The sequence below is a fragment of the Amphiprion ocellaris genome, chromosome 1 (genome assembly GCF_022539595.1).
Source record: "Amphiprion ocellaris isolate individual 3 ecotype Okinawa chromosome 1, ASM2253959v1, whole genome shotgun sequence".
Taxonomy (NCBI): Eukaryota; Metazoa; Chordata; class Actinopteri; family Pomacentridae; genus Amphiprion; species Amphiprion ocellaris.
Genome location: NC_072766.1, coordinates 35,513,927 through 35,539,295, shown reverse-complemented (window position 1 = coordinate 35,539,295; position 25,369 = coordinate 35,513,927). Strand labels below are relative to the sequence as shown.

General features: G+C 37.2%; 1 protein-coding gene across 3 annotated transcripts in view; it reads left to right on the top strand.

Annotated features, from left to right (window-relative positions):
* LOC111584428 (nuclear receptor ROR-alpha A-like) overlaps positions 1 to 25,369 on the top strand; it is a 153,376-nt gene that overhangs the window by 109,198 nt on the left and 18,809 nt on the right. For all 3 annotated transcript variants that reach the window (XM_055010309.1, XM_023293583.3, XM_055010311.1), the window contains 3 exons: positions 17,625 to 17,710; positions 22,660 to 22,801; positions 24,295 to 24,590. In XM_055010309.1, the coding sequence (XP_054866284.1) occupies positions 17,625 to 17,710; positions 22,660 to 22,801; positions 24,295 to 24,590 (524 nt within the window). The remainder of the gene's footprint in view (positions 1 to 17,624; positions 17,711 to 22,659; positions 22,802 to 24,294; positions 24,591 to 25,369) is intronic.

The following is a 25,369-nucleotide window of genomic DNA, read 5'->3' as shown; positions in this document are numbered from 1 at the left end:
ACTCTCAGAGTTAGTGTGTTTGTGCTGCACATGAGTTCAGTCAAAGATGTGTGTTTTAATCCGGGCAGATGCTCCACTCTGCCTGTGTTTGCGCTGCTCGCTCTCCTGCTGTCAGCTGTGATCACCTGCTTTCTTCTCTGGTTGTTGACTCCTTCACTGGTTGTGTAGAGGATGTTTTGCAGCTTTAGAGTTGTGAGGGGATGTGTGCAGTGGACCAGATGAGGATGTGACACATGAAAGTTGACCATGCTTTCATGTTGTGTGACAGGAGCTGTTGGTCAGAGCGAGATGTGACGAGGTTTCAGTTCTGTCAGAAACTGATTAACTTCATGTTGACCACTGCAGACCAGAATGTGGAATATTTTATTAGGAACAGAGAAAGATCAGTGCTCGGTTATTCCTCACATGTCTGAGCATTTATTCATGCTGCTCCAGTTACAACACTTTGATTCACACTCAGATATCTCAACAACTGCTGCATGAACTGTTGTAAAACTGTGTAGAAGCTGAAAGTGTTGGACTCCTCATCAGAGACATGTAAAAGTCTAACATCTGTACTTTTTAGAAGACAAATTCCAAACTGAAAACTATGATTGTACACCTGTGCAGGTGTTTGTGATGTTGGTTTCTACTGAGTTTGTCTCTTCAGTGTGGTTCTGTGGTCATTTTGCTTCTGTTTGGGGTTGTTTTGTGTCTCTTCTGTCACATTTTGCATCTCTTTGTAAAGCATTTTTGGACTCGTGTATTTTTTTGACTCGGAAATTTTTTATTTCTTTGTTTCTGTTTTGTGTCTCTTTGGACACATCTCTATGTCGTCATTTTTATTTATTTTTTTATTCTTTGGTGTGGTTTTGTATATCTGTGTGGTTGTATTTTCTAACATCATTTTTTTGTGTCATTCTACGCCATTTTGCCTCTGTGTGGTCGTTTGTCTCTTTTCAAGTCATGCTGTGTTGCTTTACTGTAGCACCCTGTCTGGGTAACTTTTGGTCTCTTTTGTGTTGTTTTGGCAAAGACATTTTGCATTTCTTTATGGCTGTTTTGTGTCTTTGTGGTTGTTTTGTGTCTCTGTGGTCATTTTGTGTCTATTTGTGGTCATTTTGTGTCTCTTTGTGGTTGTTTTGTGTCTCTTTGTGGTCATGTTGTAGCTCTTTTTGGTTGTTTTGTGTCTCTTTGTGGTCGTTTTGTGTATCTTTGTGCTCAATTTGTCAATTTGTGTCACTTTGAAGATATTTTGTTTCTTTATGAACATTTTTGTGGTGAATTTGTGCCCCTTTGTAGCCATAATGTGTCTCACTGGTGTAATTTTGTGCATTTTTTTTATCTCTTTATGTCATTTTTTTGCCCCAGTTGTGGTTATTTTGTGTTGTTTTATTAATGTAATTTGAATGGTATTTAACTCTTATGTTTTCTGGTGTCATTTTGGTCTAATTTGACATCTTTTTAGTGTCATTGGCTGACATTTTTTGTTTCTTTTGTGTCTTTCTGTGTTTATTTGGTGGATTTTTGCATCTTTTTAGTCTTCATTTGGCACTCTAAGGACAGTTTTTTTTTTTTTTTTTCTTTTTGGTGGATTTTTGGATCTTGTTTGTTTCATTTTGCATCTTTTTGGTGTCACTGAGTCTCTTTGTGTACATTTTTTGTGTTTCTTTGGTGGATTTTTACATCTTTTTGGGTGTCATTTTGCAACATTTTTTGAATTATTTTTTGTCTTTGTTGACAATTATTGATTTTTGAAGACTTATTTAGCATATTTTTGTTGTCATTTTATGTCTGTAGATGTTTGTTTTGTCTATTTTGTGTCTTTTTTGTTCCTTGGTTGCCGTTTTGCTGATGTTTGTTTTTTTTTTTTCTTGACGAATTTGGACTCTTCACTGTCTTTTCGTAACTTTGATGTCATTTAATGGCTGTCTTGTGTCGTTTTGCATATGTTTGTCGTCATTTATTGTCTCGCTTTTGTTATTTTGTGTTCTCTTTTGGTCCTATTGCATCTTCTGGTGTCATTTTGTGTTTGTTTAAGGTCATTTTGTGTTTTTACTCTTGTTTGAGGACATCTTCTGAGTGAGCGTCCTGAATACAGTCCTGAACAGTGACAGGTCTATAATTTGTTGTGGATATTTAGCATCAGTCTGTTACATATAAACGGTGGTTGATGTTTGTCTGAGTAGTTCTTTATGTGACCTGTTGCTCTGAACTTAAGGACTAAATTCACTGTGTCTGAAACGCTGTTCAACTGAAAAAAAAAAAAAGCAAATTCCCTCCTGATTCAGTCTGAATCTGCAGAGTTCACCGCAAGTTTATATCTGCAGATCCAGCTGTTCCCACAATGCATCAGCACTTTAGACATTCAGCCAAACTGTGGTGCGTCGAGTGTCTGCATCAAATTTTACTCACACTCAGTTACTAGTGAAGCTCATTGTCAGAGTTTCATTTTTAAACCTGCAGTATATTTTCTGTGCCTTACTTTGATGTAGACTCGTTCATTTAGAGTGTTTCCCCTCCAGGAAGAAACTTTTCATTCATTCAAACCGATCAGATCTGTATTTTCCAGTGGTCTTGGCAGCTGCAGTGTGTGTGTGTCTTTGCGTGTGTGTGTCTTTGTGTGTGTGTACATGTGTGTGTTTTAAACCCGTCTGATCCAGATTCACAGACTGTGAGAAAACGCTGCAGGAGGCGTTTAGCCAGCCTGTTATGTCACAGGATTACAACAGCCAGGAGATTATTTAACTGTTCGGTGGCGGGAGGAGGGGAGGGGATGACATCACTGGTGACATCACTCCATCCTCAGCCGCTGAAACGCAGAAAGAAACATCTGAATATGACAAACATCAGTCCAACGCCCTCCGATTGGTTTCTTATGCTGTGGTTTTTAAGAGATTTGAGAACGGAAAATACAGAGCAAACCATTTGTAACAGCACCACCTAAATGTGTCTATTAACTGGACTGTGCTTGAATAATGTAATAATGTCTCCTCACGTCTCAAGTTGGCCATTAATTATTCACTGTCCTGTGTGAAAGAATACAATCTGCAGCCACCCAGCAATTATCCACCGCCATTTGTATAAAATTTCAAAAACAATCATAAGTTGAAGTTGTCCATCATTTCCCTTGGACACATCTAAGAAAATACAACATGCTGTCATCCAAGAGTTATCCTTAGCCCTAAAAAACAAATCAACCAGGACTAATACTCTATCAACATGTACACGTTAGTCTTTCCAGAATTATTCACTGCCCTGTAAAGAAAAATCCAAACCTCCAGTTGCCCAGGATTTATCCTGTCCTATATAGAAAAGAACATGTGATTATCGTCCAGAAATTATCCATTGTCCTGCACCAACAAGCATGAGCTAGAGAATCCAAGAATTATTCACTCCCGTGCAACAACAAGCAAAAACTGGAGTATCCAGACATGATCTACTGCATCATAACACCAACCTACTACCACCAAACAAAAAGTGGAGCACCCTGTACCATCATACTCAAGTTGGAGCATCGAAAAATTACCGAGATCCAGGAAGTTTCTACTCCCCTGTGCCACTATACAGAACCTGCAGCATCCAGGAACTATCCACTACCCTGTACCACCATACTCAAGCTGCAGCATTGAAAGACTACCAACTACCCTTTACCAACAAGCACAAAGCTGCAGCGTCCAGAAAGTATCCACTACCCTGTACCACTAAACATAAACTAGAGAATACAGGAATTATTTACTACCCTGCACAACTGTACACAAGTTGGACCATCCAGAAATTATCCAGTACCCAGTTCCACCAAATAAAGTCTGGGGCATCCAGGAATTATCCACGACTCTGTGCCACTATACAGAAACTTGAGCATCCAGGAATTATCCACCACCTTATTCCAACAAGCACAAGCTGCAGCCTCCAGGAATTATCTGCTACCCCATACCACTATACAGACGCTGCAGTATCCAGAAGTTATTCACCACCCTGTACCACTAAACAGAAACCGAAGCATCCAGGAATTATCTACTACCCTGTACCATCATACTCAAGCTGCAGCAGTGAAAAATTGCCAATTACCCTTTACCAACAAGCACAAGCTGGAGCATCCAAAACAAGCAGTCAGCCAGGAATTATCCACTACCTTGTGCCACCAAGCTGAAGCTGGAGTGCACAGGAATTACCCACTGCCCTGTCTAAAGCAGAAAAATGATCTGGTAATGTTTGCTACTCCATATAAACAAACACAACCTATTGTCAACCAGGAATTATCTACTTCCCTGTATCCCTAAACATATCCAGGAATTATACACTGTCCAGTATAAACAAGCAGAAGTCTTCCAGGAAATATCTATGGCCGCGGTTCCACATCTGCTTATTTCTTAAACCAGGTAATGAATTAATCCAGTTTTCCTGGTTCGTGGTGTGTTCAAGTGCATCCTGGATTTTTTCCCCCCACTTTTTGGAACAGCTGTAGTGTGTAAACTGTGAACTCTTCTCCTTAGAAAGAGTTTTTATTCCAGGAAATGTACTCTGAACATTCTGTTAGCCTCAGGAAACGACAAAACCTGGAAAACCATGAAAATAAAAAAGTAAAATCACACTTCAGCTGAACTTGAGCTGCTGCAGAAGATAAAGCAGGAGGCGTTTTTTTTTTTTTTTTTTAAATGTATTTTTTTATTCCCAACAAACCTCGACACGTTTCAGAGGCTGAGCGGCGTCTCTCCTCTCCCCTCCTGCTTTGATCTGCTTATTATTTCTTCAGAGCTCCGTTTCTTATAATTTATCCATCAGGGATTCGTTTTGCCCGAGCTTTAGCATTTTTGGAGTAAACAGCGGTGGCTCTCATGAAATTCTTCCAGCTCATTAGCCTTCACTTAGCGCCGCCGTCCTGCTAATTGCACATGATGCTGGGGTTTCTGTTGGCCGTCTGCAGGGAAAACTCTCCGAATATAATCACTGCAGACGAGAAGCAGACACCTGCATCTGAACTTCAGCTGCCTCGGTGAAAACAAGCTGCACATAAACTCAGATTTCTGACTGGATTTCTTCACATTTTGGGGAAAAAAGACTTTAGATTTTTCCAAACATTCCTTTTTCAAATAGGGAAATACATTTTTTAAGTTGTGAAAGAGTTTTACAGACAAAAATGAGAAAAAATATCAGTGTATTATTAGACTAATTTACCAAACGGCGGCTAACAAACACAATAGTAACAGCTGTGTAGAGGAAAAAAAATAGATTTCATCTGAAAATCTGACCTGATTTTTTTTTTTTGTTTTTTACCTTGAGTTTTTTTCCTCTTTTTATTTTTGTGCCTTTATTTTTCATTTTTTACATTTATATATTTATGTCCCTCACATTTTTTTCTTTTCTGACTATCTTGAATTCTTTTTTATACCTTTTTCTTTATTTAATTCATATTTTTATTGTTTTTTTCTTTTTTCCTTCCTTGTAAAACATTTTTTTAATTTGATTTTCTTTTTTAATCACTGTATCTCCTTTTTAAAAATCTCTTTACTCTGGATTTCTTTGTTATTCCATTTTCTAAATAAAATATTTTTTCTTTCTTCATTTGAATGAAACAATTATTCTTTTAAGGTTATTTCAAATATTTTTTTCTCCTTTCTAAAACTTATTTCTTGTATTTATTGTCTTTTCTTTTCTCTGTTTTAATATATACAATTTTATTTTTTGTAGATCTGTCCTCAATTTTTCTTTCTTGATTATTTTTACCTCTCTTTTTTTATGTTTAATTTTTCCAGTTTTTTTTAATTCTCATTTTTTTGTTCTTTAATTTTTTATTATCTATTTTCTAAAATGAATCTATTTTTTTCTTCTTCTGTATGCCTGGACTCTGAGCAAACTCTGAGAAAACGGTATTTAAATGACTCATGAATTAATCTTGACCATACTGTGAGAGTCGTGAGGTCAGTAAAGCCTCTTGCAGGCAGAAATCCAACAGCTGTTTCCAGATGTGCTGTCATAGGACGTTTCCCATTATTTTAGCAAGTTTTGTTTGGATTTGTTTGTCAACAGTTCGGGTTAAACCTCAGCCCAGAACGAGCAGTTTTTGGACGAGGGCAGATGCATTTAAGGTGACGTAACGTTGCTGCATGTGGAGGTGAAGCAGAGACTGGGATTACTGAGCCGACCTGCTGGATCGGTGACTAATCGACCCTCCAACTGTGGCTGATGAACAAGCTGCTGCTTCGTCTGCTGACAGGCTGAGCTGGCGCGATGCTGCTCCATGTGTGCCGCCATATGTCTGCCGTTATTCCATCCACTCTGAGACGCCGTGGACACTGGACGAGGAGATTAAAGGACTGAATCTGCTGGCAACATGTTGGTCCCTCCTACCACACCTGCCTTCGTCCACCGTCGGCTCCATCCTTCACACCCGCAGCAGCTGCAATATAAACTGAACCTGATGTGAACTCAAACATCTGAAACCTCGAGACAAGCAGAACTTTGTCCCTGTAAACAGTGAGACGTCATCAGTCCATTAACTAGATGCCGTCAGCTGTTGTCTCATCGTAGATCGAACTAGCTGCACTTTGTTTTCCACTGATCAACGATAAACAGAAACTAAAGCAGGTTATGTGGACGGCCTGTTGCAGTTGTGTGAAAAGGTGTGAAACCTGCAGCAGCATTAAACCAAGCGCTAACTACACTATAAAAAAATATTGTTGTGGCTCAACAAAAAAAAAATAATAGTTCTGACATGTTCTGATGGAATTAAATTCAACCAACTACAGTGAGTTGTTAATTAGCACTTCATTAATGGTAGATAGCATAAACACAAGTTGTAAAGTTGTTTACTCATAAAAATGTTGTTATTACACTATTTCCAAGATTGTTAAATGTTAATTAACTATCAGTTAGTTACGAACACAAGTTTTTAAGTTGACAAATTTTTAAAAATTACCTTGTTCTAATTTTAAGAACGTAGGAGAGAGAACTTCAAGGTAAAGAAAAATGAAGTCATCAGGTCAGTTTCATTAACTTACCTCAAATTGACTTTAGCTTTCAATCAGTTAATGGAGAAAATTTAGTTTAAATGACACATTTTATTAAGGTCATTCAGTTACTACCAATATTGTTTCTACTCAACCCATCGAACCCATAATTGCAATCAGCATTTTCTGTTTTGTTTATATCTTTCAACCATGCATTTAATGAAGTGGTGGCAACAGGTGCCTTGAATTACCTCAAATTTTTCCCAAATTATTTTTTTTACTTTTAATTTTAACTTTTTAAAAACATTATTTTTATCTTTAGTTTTGTTTTTACAGACATTTTTTACTTTGTAAAACTGTTTTTTCTTTTTTTGTTCCTGTTTTTATTTTGAAAAATTTATTTCTTTTTAAATGAGATATTTTTGTCCTTTTTATCTTACTTTTTTCTTGTTTTTTGTTTGCTTTGTTTTCTTTTTCCAAAAATAATATTACCCCCCCCCATGACACCTGCCATTGTGACGAGATAATCAGTGTTATTCCTTCACTTGCCATTGGTTTTGTTACTGTAGCTGGTCGGTGTATAAACAAAAGCTGCAGGTGATAAAGTCAGTCAGTTTTAATCATCTTCCTGTTAAAAACTGAAAATGAAAACTCGTCGGTGTCACAATGAAGTGGCTACGAGTTCTGACCTTTCTGCATTCACAATAGAAACACATGAAGCTGTGACAAAAGTCCCTCCTCAGCTCGACTGCACTGAGGAAGAGGAGAATAATCGGTGTTGAATCTGCGAGGAGGAGGAGGAGGATGAAGAAGGCTGATCTCTCTGAGGGAGTTTCATACGCAGGAGCAACACTCCTCTGCTTCAATCGATTCACAAACAGCGATTGTGCGTCGCTGCTCTGCCGTCTGACGAACATGAAAAGCTTTCTGTGGTTTGACGGCTGCAGCTCTGATGGTTGATGAGTCATTAAAACAATTTCCCCTCAGGATGGCTGATGTAAAGACTCGCTGAGGAGGACGGCGTCTTGTCACATCTTTACTTATCAAACCAAAGGTCAGCCGGAGCTGCAGGACAAAATCAATATCATTGTGATGATCATTGCTCCATCTCAGTGCAGTTCATTCAATTTAGAAGCAGCAGCAGCCAGAAACAGTAAAAATAGAAAGAATGGTTGGATTTGCAGCTTTCTATCAGTCATTTAACTACTCCCATGACAAGAAAATATGACCAAATGTAAGCTTTAAATTGCGATTGTTTTCAATCAAAATCGCTTTATTTTACATGCCTCGTTTTAAAAAATCGCCAGAATCACATCTTTTATCAGAGCTTGAAACATTAAAAATAGAAAAAAAAAAAAATTTCAACTTTCTGAGTTATGGAACTAATCATGTGAAAAATAAAATAACCAAATTTAAGCTTTAAATCCTGATTGTTTTTTTTTTATGAAAATCGCTTTATTTTATGTTTCATTTTGAAAACTGCCAAAATGACATCTTTTATAAGGGCCTGAAACTGTAAAAATAGAAAGAATGGTTGAAGTTGAACTTGCTGCGTCATGGAACTAATTCTGTGACAAAAAAATAACCAAATTTACGCTTTAAATCATGATCTTTTTAATAGAATTCACTTTATTTTACATCGTTTAAAAAAATCACCAAAATTACATATTTTGTAAGAGCCAGAAACTGTGAAAAATAGAAAGAATGGTTGAATTTGCAGCTTTCTATCAGTCATTTAACTGCTCCCATTACAAGAAAATAACCAAATGTAAACTTTAAATTGTGACCTTTTTAATTAGAAACCACTTTATTTTACATTTCTCTTTTAAAAAAATCACTAAAATCACATCTTTTATCAGAGCTTGAAAGATAGAGATAGAAAAAATTATTTTTAAACTTTGAGTCATTGAACTCATCTTGTGACAAAAACTAACCAAATTTAAGCTTTAAATCATGATTGTTTTTAATCAAAATCACTTTATTTTACATGTCCCATTTACTAGAAATTGCTAAAATTACATCTTTTACAAGAGTGAAAAATAGAATGGTTGGATTTTCAACCTTTTGAGAGTTGAACTAATCGTGTGATAAGTCCCCCCCAAACAAAAACATATTTAAGCTATAAATTAAAATTCTATCAAAATCACTATATTCTACATTTTTCTCTACAAAATTTACCAAAAAGAAGCTGTTTGCATTAGATTTTGTAAAAGAAAAATACTTTTACATTCCACAGCAAAACCAAGAAGCCATCATTGACTCTGCTGCAACCAACGGACACATGACAAAAACTCAAGGACTTCAGTGATGCCGTTGGAATTTAATTGCTCTGGTTCTGCTTTCAGAAGATCTTCTACATGAACGGCGCTAAACTAACTCATCCTCATCGGCAGCAGCCTCAGGTTCATCTTCATCTGCAGAGCTTTTGTTGTCAAAAACCCTCCAGTAGCAAAGAAAATGCCGTTCTGTACCAAACCTGTACCCCAGGTGCTGCACTGTAAAAACAGGCTTCATCATTATTTATTCATTGACACTCAGACACTCTACATTTAAGGGTTAAAGTCGTACAAATCCTGATTTTCAGTGTCAATTTACACTCTTTTACACCTCAGATTCATCATAAGGAGACAGAATGGTGGAAAAATAGTAGAAGTTTTTACATTTCCAGTCATCTTCCTCATCGCACTTTCATTTTTCTTATCAGCCACAGAAGAAGAAGCAGCACAAAAACACTTGATGGCCTTCGCAGCTCCTCCACTGAGTCTGTTAGGAGGAAGCTGGTGGACTTTAAAGAAAAAAACACAAGGCAGATGTTTGCAGCTGGGTGTATAAATAACTACTGCTCCCACATCGGCTCTAATTTCAGGCGGAGGCTTTGTTGAACGTCCTCTTTGATGTTGAACTGCAGAATTCAGACGGGATTAACACTCAGAGAGCTAATTACTGCAGAGAGGAAGCTGCAGAGGCCTGAATGTGTGTGGCTGCTCTGACGAAGAGGCTGTTTGCCTCATTTGGTGTGTATGTGAGAGGCTTTTTATACAGTTTTAGGGTGTGTTTGTCACCGAGCAGGAAAGAGGAAAAACCAAATCGAGATAATATTTGCTATGAGCACCTTTTGCTTTTAAAAACAGCTCCAGGTCTCTGTGGTACACTTCAGTTTTTCAGGGTTCTTGGAAAACTCTCCACAGTTCTTCTGTGGCTTCATTTAATCCCACTGTGGCTCAGTGACACTAAGGTCAGAGCTCAGGGCTTCAACTCATTTCAAGCTTGGCTTAGAATTAGTTTGGGATTAATGTTTAGACTCTTTTGGATCTTTTGGAGTAATTTAAGACTAGTTTTAAACTAATGTGGACCTGGTTGACCTGATTGTTGACTTTAGGATGAGCTTGAAGCACTCTGAGCCTGGTCAGTACCTGATTGTAGACTAGTTTAGGGTTAGTTTTAGACTCTTTATTGACATTTGTCAACCTGGTTTTCACTCCTTAATTTGGACTAGTTTTGGAACTGGTTGTAGACTGGATTTTACAATCATTTAGATTTTATTTTCACCTGTTTTACTTACCTTTGTGGACCTAATATGGGAGTGCATTACGGCTAGTTTTGGACCTGGTCATGGACTTGTGTTTTGGTTCTGCTTTTAAGAATCATTTAATACTGGTTTTAAATGTTTTGCTGTTTTGTTTTTTGTTGACCTGGTTTGGGATGTAATTTTGGAATACTTCAGGACTAGTTTTTAGTTTCTTGCTCCTGGTTTTGCCCCTGCTTTTGGAATAGTGAAGGACCAGTTTCAGACATTTGTTTCACCATTGTGTATCTCATTTCGCAATCGTTTCAAACTATTTAGACTATTTTGGACCATTTTGTGCCTGGTTGTGGACCTGATTATGGAATATTTTAGGACTAGTTCTAGACTAGTGTGGACCTGGTTGACCTGGTTGTTGACATGGGCTTGGAGAACTTTAGGAGGAGTTTGAAACAGTTTGTCAACCTGGTTTTGGTCCTGATTTTGGACTAGTTTTGGAGTGTTTTGGACCTGCTTGTAGGCTTCATTTTGGAATCATTTAGAATTTGTTTTGGCCTTTTTTTATTTACCTTTATGAATCTAGTTGTGGACCTAATTCGTGACTCAAGTCCAAGTCCATGCCACCACCTGGTCATGGACTTGATTTTGGTTTATTGAGTGTTTGTTTTGTTTTTTTTACTTTTGTCAACCTGGTTTTGAACCTAATTTTGGAATACTTCAGGACTAGTTTTAGTTTCTTGTCCCAGGTTTTGAACCTGCTTTTGGTATAGTGAAGGACCAGTTTCAGATGTTTATTTGACATTTGTGTACCTTTAGTTTTAGATTATTTTGGACCTTTAGGCCATTTTGTGCCTAGTTGTGAACCAGGTTTTGGTAATGTTGGGGACTAGTTTTGGACCTGATTTTGGAATGGTGTTATGATTAGTTTTAAGCGGTTTTCAACTCGGTTGCAGATCTGGTTTTGTACCAGATTTTGGATTTTCAGTTTCATTTTAGGCTGGTTGCGAACTGTTTTTAAAATGATTGTGAGTGTTGTTTGGGATCTGGTTTTGGACTGGTGTAGGACCATCTATGAAAACAGTCTGCCTCTTGTTATTCCAGAGTGACTCTATGATACTGAGTTTAGAGCATGTGCTGCTGGACTCCTTGTTCTTCTTTTGGTTGAGGATCATTCTTTTTGACTCTGGCTGGATGTTTGTTCGTGTTCTCAAGGTGGAGAATAAAGTTTGGACCAGACAACTTTCTGATGGATTTTTGTCATGGAGAAGAATCCGTTGCTTCTCAACATTGAGCAAATCCTAAACTCCATTTGCAGAAATGCGGCTCCAACCCTGCAGTGATCCTCCGCCAGGCTTCACTGTTGCTCTGTAGATCTTCTCTGTAGATCTTTGAACCAGTTAATTAAAAAATTCAGTCTGGAGCCCTTTTCGTGGACTGGTGAGTCTTAGTTTTTGGTTGTAACTCTTCCATAAAGACCACTTCTGACTTGCGTGGACTGTTTTTTAGGGGACACTGTTGGTGTGAACATAGATGGGACATCTTTTTCTGTAAATTTTCAGCTGGAGCAGTTCTGATTCTTGACAAACTAAACACTTCTAAAGCCTCTATTAGCTTCTGGAAGTCGTGAATCTTCTTTCCTTTTCTGCAGCAGCCAAAAGTCAATGTTTTCTTGGAAAATTTGTGAGATTTTCTAGCTTCAAGCTGCAAATTTTGTACTGGAAAACCACTGGTTTCTGCTAGTTTTGAGCTTATAGCACTGATGGGAAAAGAATCTGCTGCTTTCTGTGATAATTTTTATTTCTATGGGGGTGTGTTTTAGCTCGCTGTAATCTTGCAGAATCAGTTTGGTAATGAGTAGAGCCCTTTCTGATGGTTCTGCGTGAAGGATAAGAACTTTTGCACAGTCAGATTTGACCCTCTAATGCTGCCAAATATTTAAAAATATGTCTGTGTAGATTCTCAGTCCTCCAGGTCACAGTGATCATGACTTCTTCAGTAACAAGCGACTGCCCTTTGCTTTTTGGTTCTTGAAGATGTCGCCCCTCTCATCCAAGAGGCTTCTTGCTTTTTTTACTGAACCTTTTAGGATTTGAAACATTTATGATATTTGCAAATGTAAAAGCTGCTGGTTTTGTGGTAAATGGCTTGTGAAATGGCCTCCTCTCCTTTTATTCCAGCTGTTCAGAAAAGCACAGTTACTGGAAAATGCTTTTTAAATTTCTTATGGGAAGAGGTGGAAATGGATTAGTTTCCTGTTTGTGACACCTCAAGACAGCTGCATTATAGAGTCTTGGTTACAGTGTGTAGACAGCGTAGCGCTAACCCTGTCACATCTGAAGCAGTTGTAATTAGGAGTCAGATTTTGACATGAACGCTGGCGTGGTCGCCCACTCACAAACCACATTAGTGATGTATTTCTTGAATATGTGGCAAATTCCTCTCATTATAGGAAGTTAAAATGACAGAGGAGACACTTAATTTTATGTCTAAAAGCAGTAGCATAGCACATAGCAAATATAAATGATACTCCTAATGCCATGTTCCAGCTTTTTAACTGGTGTGTAAATACGATGTACCTGCAGAAGAACTCAGTTTATTATTGCTATTAATTTAACGACTGGCGACATTTCAAGTCGTTTTGTCTGGATTTCAAGACTCAGAAATGATCAGCAACTTGCAGTGTTCTGTGCTATCACGGTAACATCTTGTTCCTTCTAAAGTGAAGCTTGTGAAACAGTCAGGTTACCACATTCAGCTCCTGTTTTTGAGACAGTAGCTGTAAAAACATGTGGTGTGTAACGTCCACAGCAGGAAACCACCGGTGACACCTGTACATGTCATCGTATCACAAGTGTTTAGGGTTTTTTTTTTTTTTTTAAAAGCGTGCTGAGACATCACAAAACTTCAGATTTTACCTTTCACTGCCTCACTATGAGCTCTTTTAACCTTGCTAGCATGAAGCAGAAGATCTTGTGCATTTAAATTATTTAGCTTGTGCATTGATAATAGAAATATGAATGTAAGCAACAAAATCTCACATTTTAGAGCCACAAAGCAGCAAATTTTTGGGGATTTTATCACAAAAAAATTGCAATTATTTTACTATTCAACTAGTTTTTAAACAATTTCATGTCAATCAGCAAATGTCTTCACTGATTATTCATAGTAGAAGCTCTAGTAACAGCAAAGTGTTGCCAAATACGTTATGAATAAGTAGAAGTCAAGCGTTTGCTTTGAAAAATAATTTTGTCAGACAGGGCAGGAGTCCAACAAATCAACACATTGTACACTGATTTAAATGCATCTGTTCATTACTTTAACTCATTAATTTACATTTAAACATTGTATATTGATTATATATTAATTGCGATTGCAAGATCAACTGTAATATTGACATTTAAAACACTCCACTCATGGAAAACAGCCGATGTAGATAAAAGCACTTGGTGGAGACTAGAGGCTTCTCAGTGCACAGCTAGCATCTACTATAGCCCATATGTGAGGCGTTTAGGGAGCATCTGTACATTGCAATATCTGTATATAAGCAGATGTTCAGCATCAACTTTTGAGTACAATTTTATTCATATTTAGCCTCTATGAGATGCCCTGAAGATTATTTTAAGCATCGTTTAAATGCAGTAATGTGTACATGAGCAAGAATGTAGCATGATGTAGAAGGTAAAGCAGTGCTCTGTTAAAGTAAATGTACAATAAATATATTTTATCCCAAAGATGAAAGAATAATGGTGGTAAAAATCTTAATTTTAGCCATTATTTAGTCAATTCTGTGTATTTTCTCTGAGTATTTAGTTTGTTTCCGGTGATAAAATGGACGCTACAATACCAAAGTGGCCCTGCTCGCTGCACAGCCGTGAAGAATAAGAAGAATAAGTTCCTCTGAGACGAGAGTGGCTGAAGCTGAAGGGGGCTGCCGGAGAGATTTAGCGAGGAGAGGCTCTGGAGTTAATCTGACTCCCGCTGTGGTTCACCGGGTTCGACACTGGATCATGCAGATCTTCATTCACTGGGTCAGGTGGTCAGTGCTGCTGTGGGGGCGAGCGAGAGACACCGAGGCTCAGTAAGAGAAAGAGGGAGAGAGAGAGAGAGAGAGAGAGTGGAGTTATGTCACACAACAAGCTGTGTTTGGATTATAGAGCCGCAAAAATGGTCCAGGAACTGACAGGATATTAATCTACAACTATTTACGTAATGATTTTTGTTAAGCTAAAGTGAAGATTTGATGCTTTTCTTTGTCGCACATGATGATAAACTGAATATGTTGGGGTTTATTTAGCAAAAACAAGACATTTTAAGGGTTGTGAGGAACTAAAACGGGCATTTTTTTACTCATTTCTAACATGCAGTAGACAAATTAATCATACAGTAGAACAACTGGAACATTAATCGATATTGACATGAATCAGTTGTGCTTGTCTGAGACTTCATCTTTTAAACAGTCATTAATTTTCACATGATAATATGTAAACAAATGTGTTTTTATGAGTTTAATTCCACATAAAGTGAACAGGAGCAGTTTTTAACGGCAGCATGGTTGATTTAAACCTTCATATCCGACCTGATGATGTGTTTAAGTCTCATTTCCTGTGTAAATGTACAAATTCAGTCCGACCCAGCAGCACATTTAAGCCCCAGACAAAAGAGAGAAGAAGTGTTCTGGTGCTGACAAACAGCTTCTCTGCACCTTGTTTTGTAGCGTGTGGGTTAAAGCTTGCATGCGGTAAGAGGGTGTTGTGTGTTTGTTGTGTTAATGTGGCTGCACACTTACATAACTTCCCTCGGCTAAATTTAGCGTCTCCGAGCCGAGCTGTCACTCTGCTGCAAACTGCTGGGAGTATAAATACACTCAGTCAGTGTGTTTTCAGGTTCAGTCTGAGCTGCCGTCTGAAACATGAGATGCTGCCGTTAAACTCCTGCTGAACTTGACCCTTTTTTAGACTAAACGGTTCGGGGCCTTTCAGATTTTACAGGTTTAGTCCTCTTAACACCAAAACTTGGGTTTGGAAGGTATGCTGCTTTTAAAAATCGCCAAAATTATATTAATCAGAGGCAGAAACCGTACGAACAACAAGGATCGCTGGATTTTCAGCTTTCTGGCAGTCCTGTAACATATCGTGTAACATACAGTTTCAAAAGGAAAATCTAAGCTTAAATTTCATCAAAATCATTTTATTCTAAGTGTCTGATTTGAAATATCTCCAAAACTAAACCAAAGATCTCTGCACTTCTCAACACAACTGAGAAAACATGAGTAATTGTTAAGTTGCCACCAACATATATGTGCCCAAAATTCAGTTTCAGACAGAAACTATAAAAACAACAAGAATCGTTGGATTTTCAGCTTTCTGACAGTCCTTTAACATATCGTGTTACATGCAGTTTCATCAGGATAATTAACCAAATCTAAGCTTCGGACATAGAAACTCTGTCTTATTTCTTCAATAGCACAATCTGCTGCACTTAAATACAGGTTTGCAGTTTTTCTCTCCAGATGTGACTTAATGCAGTTTGTTTTCATTATTTTATAGGTTCCACTGAGGTTTTCTACAACTAAAACATGTCATTTTGTACTAATTGTACAGAAAATGGAGGCAGTTGCTTTAGTTTCTTTATTTCCAGGAAGAAAGAAAATCTCCATTTAAAACTTATTAGCTGATCAAAATACTGTGAATATTAAGTTGAACTGCAGGCAGTGTTTAGACAAAGCGGAGAGGAAACACGTTTTCAAACAAATTTGAGAGCTTGAGAACAAAATAAAATATCAAATATCAGTAAAATAAAGGCAGCATGGCTGAAAAACTGTATACAGAGGAGCAAGTTGTTGGAAGATACATCCAGCATGGTGAAACATCTCTGCAGAGCTGAGGTGCAGAGTAGCGTAAAAAATGTAAATGGTTAAACATCTGTAGTGTTCAAACATTTTGAAGTATGTTGCACATGTTGATTCCATGATTTTTCAGTTATTGTACAACAAATAATTAGTGAAATTCAACTTTTGTTGTATCATTTTTAATCATTATAGTATTAAAAGTGTGTCATACTGCACAAAAAAAGACATTTCTGAGTTCTGTCTACTTCTAGTCACGGTTGTTCTGTTCCCAGGACAGGAAAAATGAACCGACAGAGAACAAAAATGTGACGGAAACCCAGAAACTGCTTGGAATTCAGATGGTTAATAAAAAACATCAGAGAACCATGGCTAAAGGCTAAACCCTCTAATGCATTGGGTTGTTTTATTTCCTCCTACATACATCCTCGCCTGCTGCCAGACACTTGCATAAGGCAGATTAGGCCATATATTAAAAATTCTGATGCTTTTAAGCTTTTCAGAGCGTAGTACTAACAAAAACAAGCACACAAAAATAGGTTTTTGGAATTTAGGAATTTTTGCACTCATTTCTACACATCAGAAAGTGTGTTTTTGATACTAAATTCATGATTATTTCTCAGTATGGGCCGGTACATATTATATTTCTGCTGTATTACGTTGCACACAGATGCTATAACTATATGATACCTGTAAACCCAAATTATTCAACATATGCTTGTGATTTTTGCACAAAACTGCTCCACTGTTGGTGTGAACATAGATGAGGCGTCTTTTTATGTAAATTTTCAGCTGAAGCGGTTCTGATTCTGGACAAACTAAAGACTTTTAAAGCTTCTATCAACTTTTGGAAGTCGTAGCTTTTCTTTCCTTTTCTGCCGCAGCTGAAAGTCGACGTTTCCTTTGAGAGTTTGTAAGATTTTCTGGCTTCAAGCTGCAAATTTTGTCCTGAAAAACTACTTATGTGTTTATAGCAGAAGGTTTGAAGCTAGTAGAGTTCCTCATCAGTCTGAACTTCTCTTGAGATGCTAATTACATGTGTTTTTTTTTTGTCATTTAAAGCTTATTATTGCTTATTTTAATGCTCTGGTTCTGCTTGTAAATGATGTGCAAACACTAAGTCATCCTCACCTTCAGCAGCCTCAATTCCAACTTTATTTGCAGAGTTGTTATCGTCAAAACGTCCAAATATCAGATTTAAAATGCAGTTCTGCTTTAAACCTGTAGCTCAGGTGCTACAGTTCAGCCCTGAGTGTTTCTGCAGCAGCTGCATCACGATGTCTGGAGTTCCAGGTTGTGTCTAATTGGTTTTATTTTCTGCCTGCAGCTCAAATTGAAATCATCCCCTGTAAGATCTGTGGAGATAAATCATCAGGGATCCACTACGGAGTGATCACCTGCGAGGGCTGCAAGGTAAGCCCCGCCCCCTCCTCATCACCTGTTCAGCTTCCTGCCTCCTCGTACAGTCGCACTCGTGAGTTTGACAGAATTAGTAAAATCTGAACCATTCTGTAATGAAAACATGAATGATCAGAGCAAATACAAGTGCGTGATAATAAATAACTTTATCTCACTACTAAATGAATGAAAAGTTTGTCCATGATCAAACATATTTTCTAAAAAAAAAAAAAAAAAAAGACAATATTTTACTAATTTTGCTGGGATATATAAACTTATGATCCCAGCTGTATGTCACCAGACTCCTCCAGAATCAGCTGTTTTTTTAAAAATGTGCAGTAACTTTAGTGTATTTACTGAAAACAAGTAAAATTCTCCAATCACACTGAATATTTTTAGAGTTACAGAAGTACATTTAGGAGCGGGTTGACATTTTGGTATTTGTCAAATTTGTGTTACTTTTTTCTGTATTTTTGTTCCTTCATAACTTCTTAAATACGCAAGATAGATGCATTACATTTTCAGGGTTGAAAAACACATTTCATCCTTGTTAAAAACTGCAACCAAATGAATTTTTACATCCGCTGCAGGTGTCTAAAGCCAAAATCTTTTCTTTTTCTAGAACCAACTTCGAACATCAGTATTATGGGATGTATCATATTTTCAAACGCAAAACTGGCCCAGTTTAATGATGAAACTTAATCATAGAAACATTCATTGGTACCCTGCATGTGTTTTCAGTTTTCTGCTAATTCATCAGAGAAAACTTTAAATTCCAAGGGTCATGTGGGATAGTTGGTTGACCAAAACTAGTGGCATTTAAATACAGATATGTACACTACCGTTTAAAAGTTTGAGGTCACCCAGACAGTTTTGTGTATTTTCCATGAAAACTCACACTTTTATTCATGTGTCAACATAATTGCAGAAGGGTTTTCTAATCATCAATGAGCCTTTCAACACCATTAGCTAACACAATGTAGCATTAGAACACAGGAGTGATGGTTGCTGGAAATGTTCCTCTGTACCTCTATGGAGATATTCCATTAAAAATCAGCTGTTTCCAGCTAGAATAGTCATTTACCACATTAACAATGTCTGGACTGGATTTCTGATTCATTTAATGTTATCTTCATTGAAAAAAATAATGTTTTTCTTTCAGAAATAAGGACGTTTCTAAGTGACTTCAAACTTTTGAGCGGTAGTGTACATATTAGAAAATCTTTTTGGCTCAGAAGGAATCATGGCTTGAAGATGAAACTTATATCAAAATGTAGGCAAAAATCTAATCTTTTATTTGATCTAACTTGTTGAAAATTTCATATGGCTATGTTGAATGTAAAAGTGTCAAATGTAGACTCACATCTGTGTACTTTAAGGTCCTGTAAGTCAGGTTTTGAGGTTGTCGGTTGGGAACTTTTTTAATCTTTATGGACTGACTCACCTCTGTTGGTTTACCACTTTGGAGTTTCAGATTTCAAGTCAGTTTAGTGGCAAGATTCTAAAGATAACAGTACAAATATTCACTGAGTGTCTTTCTGACGTCTGTTTTTATGATATAGAGAAACACTGTGACACAGAAGTGGAAAAATGAGTAAATTCCTTGAAGAGCTTTTTAAATTTGCTGAAACTGAACCTAAAAAAACCCCAAAGTGCAGCATTTCCACCAGTTTGTAGCGGAAATGTGGTGTTTCCTGAACAACAGACTTGTTTTAAATCAACGTGATGACGTAGTCTGTTTAACTGCAAACTTTAAGCATCTTACTGCAAATATTTGCTCCAGTCCAACAGAGTTACATGAGCTAATTATGGGTATTAGATTACCATAGACCTAGACAATAAATGTTATGTAATATATTTTTATTTGCAGCTGTTTTACATTTTTTCTTTTTTAAATAAGAGGCACCCACCTACAACAATCTGGTCCTTGTAAAATTACAGTATTTTTTTTTACTGTATTTAGATTAAATAAAATATTATTTTACAGATTAAGCATTGAAAAATGTTAAATATTTTTTATCTGTTATTTTACAGGTTTCCGTTTTGTTAAATTAAGGATAATATCAAATAATATCACAGAGTAAATGATTAAATCACGTTAACCCAAACTGTACATAATGTCCACATCAAAAATCTGTATTTTTACAAATAGTAATACATTCTTTAACAACGTGTTACTGTAATATTACACTGTTCTACTGTAATTAAATCTGCTAACAAATATCATTAATTTATAGATTTATGCAGGGTTTTTTTAATACAGTTTTGAATGTCACAATATTTCACCATTTATTTTTGTTGTGTTTTTTTTGGCACCCTTGCTGCCATGTTGACTGTATTTTTATGGTGTCTTTTTGGGAGGGGAACTGTGTAACTAAATTAGCAATTATGCAGCTAAAGTCATCAAAACGCTAATTACATCACGAAATTCATTTCATCAGAGCTAACTACACAACTAAAGTAACAGAAAAGTAGTTAATTACACCACTAGAGTCATACGTTTTGTAGTTTTCGGGAATTTTTAGGTATTTTTCATCTTAAAAATGACACATTTTTCTGGAAATATATTAAAATTTGTTTGCATTTTGGCTTCGTCGGGCTGAAACTGAAAGCTAACTGCTGAAGCTGGCCTTTGCTGACAGTAAAGCCTATTTTAGTTGTTTATTTTCCATTTGTTGTTGTCTCTAAGTGACTGACATCCATTTTAATTTGGTTATTCGGTTTGTTATTGCATCTAACTTAATTACATAAGGCAGCAGTTAAACCAAAATTAGAATAAAATGGATGAACTTTGGTGGTTCAGCTGATTTTAATTCACTAATCGGAGACATGAAACTGTAAATAAATCTGTTAGAATGACTACAGTATAAATATTATTAGTGCAGGGACAGATATTGATTCCTATCAGCCATGAAGTGTAAATAATAATCAAACTGCAGACATTACAGCATGTTTTCCTGTTATCCTCCGTGTTGCTCAGACAGCTGTGCAGCTTCTTCTAGTTTCCTCCACAGACTGAGCCTCATTAACCGAATCAGAGGAAACATTTGACGGTGGTCTGGACCATCAGTCTGGACTGTTTGGCTCAGAAATCTTTGTCCCTCCAGTTCAAACGCTTCCCCAAACAAGCTGGTGTGTTCAGCTGCAGCAGCTGCTGATGAGACAGCTGGAGGCTCATTTCACAGCCGCCGAGCAGCTGATGGAGATTTATCTTCCCACAATCACTGGAGAGAGAAAATAAGCTGATGGGAGCTGTGGAGGAAAGAAAACGCACCTCTGGAAAACAAGCCTTAATGTCTCAGGTTTAAGTCATCCACTGAGACATGAACTTTGGTGGAAACATCACAGCAACATGCTGGTTTTACAGTTTTCTTGGAGTCGACACCTGGTGGACACCAGAGGATCTTAAACATTTAGTCATAGCGGCTGCTTCTCGTGTTTTTTTTTTTTTTTTACTCAATGTGGATTCATTTTTCATTGCAACATACAGTCCTGCTCTTCTATGGAAACAGCCATGAATAGAAGAAGAAAGAACTCAAAAATGTCTTCTGTGCAGCACGACACAGTTACAATGCCATAAATCACAAAATAAGAAAAAACTAAATTTGAATTTCTTCGATTATTGATCTTGCAAAAATTGTGAAAACCTGCATCAGCATGTGTGACATTTCTCTTAGTGTCCAGCAGTGTTACTGTAGATATAGATATAGATACAGCACCACTTAAAAAAAGAAATTTCGGGCGCCCATATAGCTCAACGGGTTAAGCAGGCGACTGATGTACAGGGGCTGGTCCCCAACACAGCAGCCTGGGTTTGATTCCTGCTCACGGCCCTTTGCTGCATGTCGCCCCCCAACTCTTCTCCCTTTTCCTGTCAGTCTCCACTGCACCTATCCATTTAAAAAAAAGGCCAAAAAAAAAAAACTATTTCAGAAATTGCCTCGAGTATGTTCAAAATATTTGCAGTAGATTAAAGAGGGACCAGACTGTGCGCCAGGAAGTTGGAAGAATATATGAGCTAACAGGCTATTCAGTTGTTTGACTATATTGACAGACAAATGGTATAAATGTGTACAGGGGGTCCTCGGTTTATGACGTCCTCGACCTACGTCGTTACGTCGCAACTGGTTACGTGGAACTAGTTGACGAGCAGAGCGGATGAATACGTCGTCACGCGGTGCTATAAGAAGGCTTTGTTTACATTCGCCGGTTTTACACCACCTTGGATTGTGCCACATTCATTAACTTTTTGCCCTTCATCACATGGCTCCCAAGCGTAAGTCAGACTCTTCTGATGGCAGCGCTTCGAAGAAAAGGAAAGCCGTCTCCATGGAAGTGAAATGAGATATAATAAAACACTCAAGTTGTAAACAGTGCAACATATTCTGTTATCTTCTTATAAAATGACTCATACATGCATGAAAGTCGTTGGTATTCATGACTTTTCTGAAGAACTGATCGATATCGTGATGCAGCTTTGTTTACATTTTCGCCGGAGTTCTTACATGGTGAAAATTGACTAACTCCAACCTAAGTCGAGGACCCCTGTAATTAAAAAAAGAAACTAGTTGGTTTAACACATGCTAACATACACAGAACACACATACTGTAGTAGTTCATATGTTCTGTAACAAAATATTTCAATGAACTGGCTCCATATGTGGCAGAATAACCTCCTTACTTATTTCTCTCCATGTTTTATTGGTCCTATTTTAGTGGCAGTGATGCCTACTGCACATATTCCATAAACCTGGGCGACAGAAAGTTCAGTTTTCATCCATGTGTAATGAAACGGATTTCCTTGTGTTGAACTGTAAGGTACACAGTTTGTTTGTTATGCAGATTTACAGACATTAAGCCAAACTAGGTGGGATTAAGGCGCTAAAAGTTTAAACTGGAAACCCCTGAAAGCTTGACGCTAGTAAAATCATTGACACTATAATATATTTTCTGTCCCCATTCAGGGCTTCTTCAGACGGAGTCAGCAGAGTAACGCCACCTACTCGTGTCCTCGCCAGAAAAACTGTCTGATCGACCGAACGAGCCGGAACCGCTGCCAGCACTGCCGTCTGCAGAAATGTCTGGCTGTGGGAATGTCCCGAGACGGTGAGACTCACAACCTCCAACACACACTGCACACGGAAGTACACACCGAAGCACACACTGTCACCTGCAGAAACATCTGGCGGTCAGCAGTTTGCAGGATGTTTGTCTGCAAACAAAAACTGCAACATGTTGTCAGCAGTTTGGTACCAGAAGTCTGCAGTTTATTCATTTATGTCAGTAAGTTCGAAGGATTTCATCTTCTACAGTATTTGTTCCTCTCCTCCTGGTCTAACATTAACACAACACAGGTGAGGAGAGTGTAAACAGCTACATCTACTAATCACATCTAAACTACCTGCACCTACATGTTCTACTTCACTACTGAAGATAAAGATGCTTCAGAGTTTAAATGTGACTTATTTCCAGGTTTTCTCTCTATGTGATCTGACTTCTCCTCTTCTTCATACATAGTACATATATTAATAAAATATCAGACAAATATCTGTTAAATGTCCAACAAAATTTGCTGAATGATCCAACTAATACTACTAAATTAAAGTACAAGACTTGAATACAATTTTGGGGTGCAGGTCCATTTTCTGCTACTTCTACTGTACTTTTTAAAACGTTAGCTGCTAAATTAATAACGCCAAATATAATCAACAAATAAATTCCTATGTATTGTTATTAGATTAAGGCAAAACTTTACTGACTAGTAATTGGTGGTAATGTTTGTGTCGCATTTTAGCAAAATGTCCAACAAATGTCAATAAAATATTCAACTAACATCAATAAAATATTTAACTAATGTTAATAAACGGCCAAACTAATATCAATAAAATATCCAAGAAATATCAATAATATATCCAACTAATATTAATAAAATATCCAACTAATATTCATAAAATATTCAACTAATATCAATCAAATATCCAGATAATATCAAAAAAATTTAACTAATATCAATAAAATATTCAGCTAACATCAATAAAATATTTAACTAATATTAATAAAATATCCAGCTAATAGCAATAAAATATCCAATTAATATCAATAAAGGCACAACTGCATCAACTAATAAGTGCTGGTAACTTTTGTGATGCGTATTAACAAAACATCCAACAAATTTCTGTCAAACATTTGATAAAATATTAGTTTACTATCCCACAAATGTGAGTAAAGTATCCAACAAACAACTTTTCTGGCACATTTTAGCTAAATATTCAACAACTATATGCAAATCAATCAATAAATATTAGTTTACTATACAATTTTTCGGTACAATTTTGTGGTACTTGTGTCTTAGTATTTCCATTTCTTGCTACTTTTTACTCCCAAATATTGTACTTTTTACCAAATATAATCAACAAATGAATTCCTATGTACTGTTATTAGTTTAAGACAAAACTTCACCGACTAATACGTGTCGGTAACTTTTCTGACAGAAGTTAGTTTAATATTCAACGAATGTGAATAAAGTATTTGCAGTAAAACACAGTACTTCAGTGCAGTTTCAGGGTACCTGTGGGCTGACTTCTCTTCCTGTCTGGCAGCTGTAAAGTTTGGTCGCATGTCTAAGAAGCAGCGGGACAGTTTGTACGCTGAGGTCCAGAAGCATCGTCTCCAGCAGCAGCAGCAGCAGCAGCAGCAGCAGCAGCAGCAGCAGCAGCAGCAGCAGCAGGGATCCGTCCTCCTGAGCCGACCCAGCATCGGCAGCCCGAGTCCTGGGGAGGCCGAGTCTCTGTCCCCCCAATACACGCTGTCCTCCAGCGGCCTCACGGAGCTGCCCGACAAGGCCGGACGCTTCCTGGAGCAGGACTCACCTGAGGGAGGCTCTCTGTCATCCAAGGTCTGTGGATTTAACTCTCCGGACTGTTAATTCACCAAATTAAAAAAACACTTTACACCTGGCCATCTCATGTTTGTCTGATTGTTGTATTTGTGCATGTTATATTAAGTAAAACGTGTAAAAGTTTTAGTCAGTGGTGTAACTTTTTTAGTTAAAAATTCCTAAAGTCACGCAGTTTTCTTCACGCCAATCTGTAGATCAGTGTTTGAGGAGTCATAAGTTGAGAAATAATGTAGTTACAGGATTATACAGATGTACATCTGGTCTTCAGTGGTACAACCCTACTTTGATAGAATAATACAAAGCAGTTATATGATGGTGCAAATTTGGTAAGTAAGTAAAATGTATTTATATAGGACCTTTCACAGATACACAATTACAAAGTGCTTTACAACAATAAATATATACACATATATATACTTACATACATACACTACCGTTCAAAGGTTTGGGGTCATCCAGACAATTTCATGTTTTCCATGAAAACTCACACTTTTATTCATGTGCTAACATAACTGCACAAGGGTTTTCTAATCATCAATGAGCCTTTCAGCACCATTAGCTAACACAATGTAGCATTAGAACACAGGAGTGATGGTTGCTGGAAATGTTCCTCTGTACCTCTATGGAGATATTCCATTAAAAATCAGCTGTTTCCAGCTACAATAGTCATTTACCACATTAATAATGTCTAGACTGTATTTCTGATTCATTTGTTATATTCATTGAAGAAAAAACTGCTTTTCTTTTAAAAATAAGAACATTTCTAAGTGACCCCA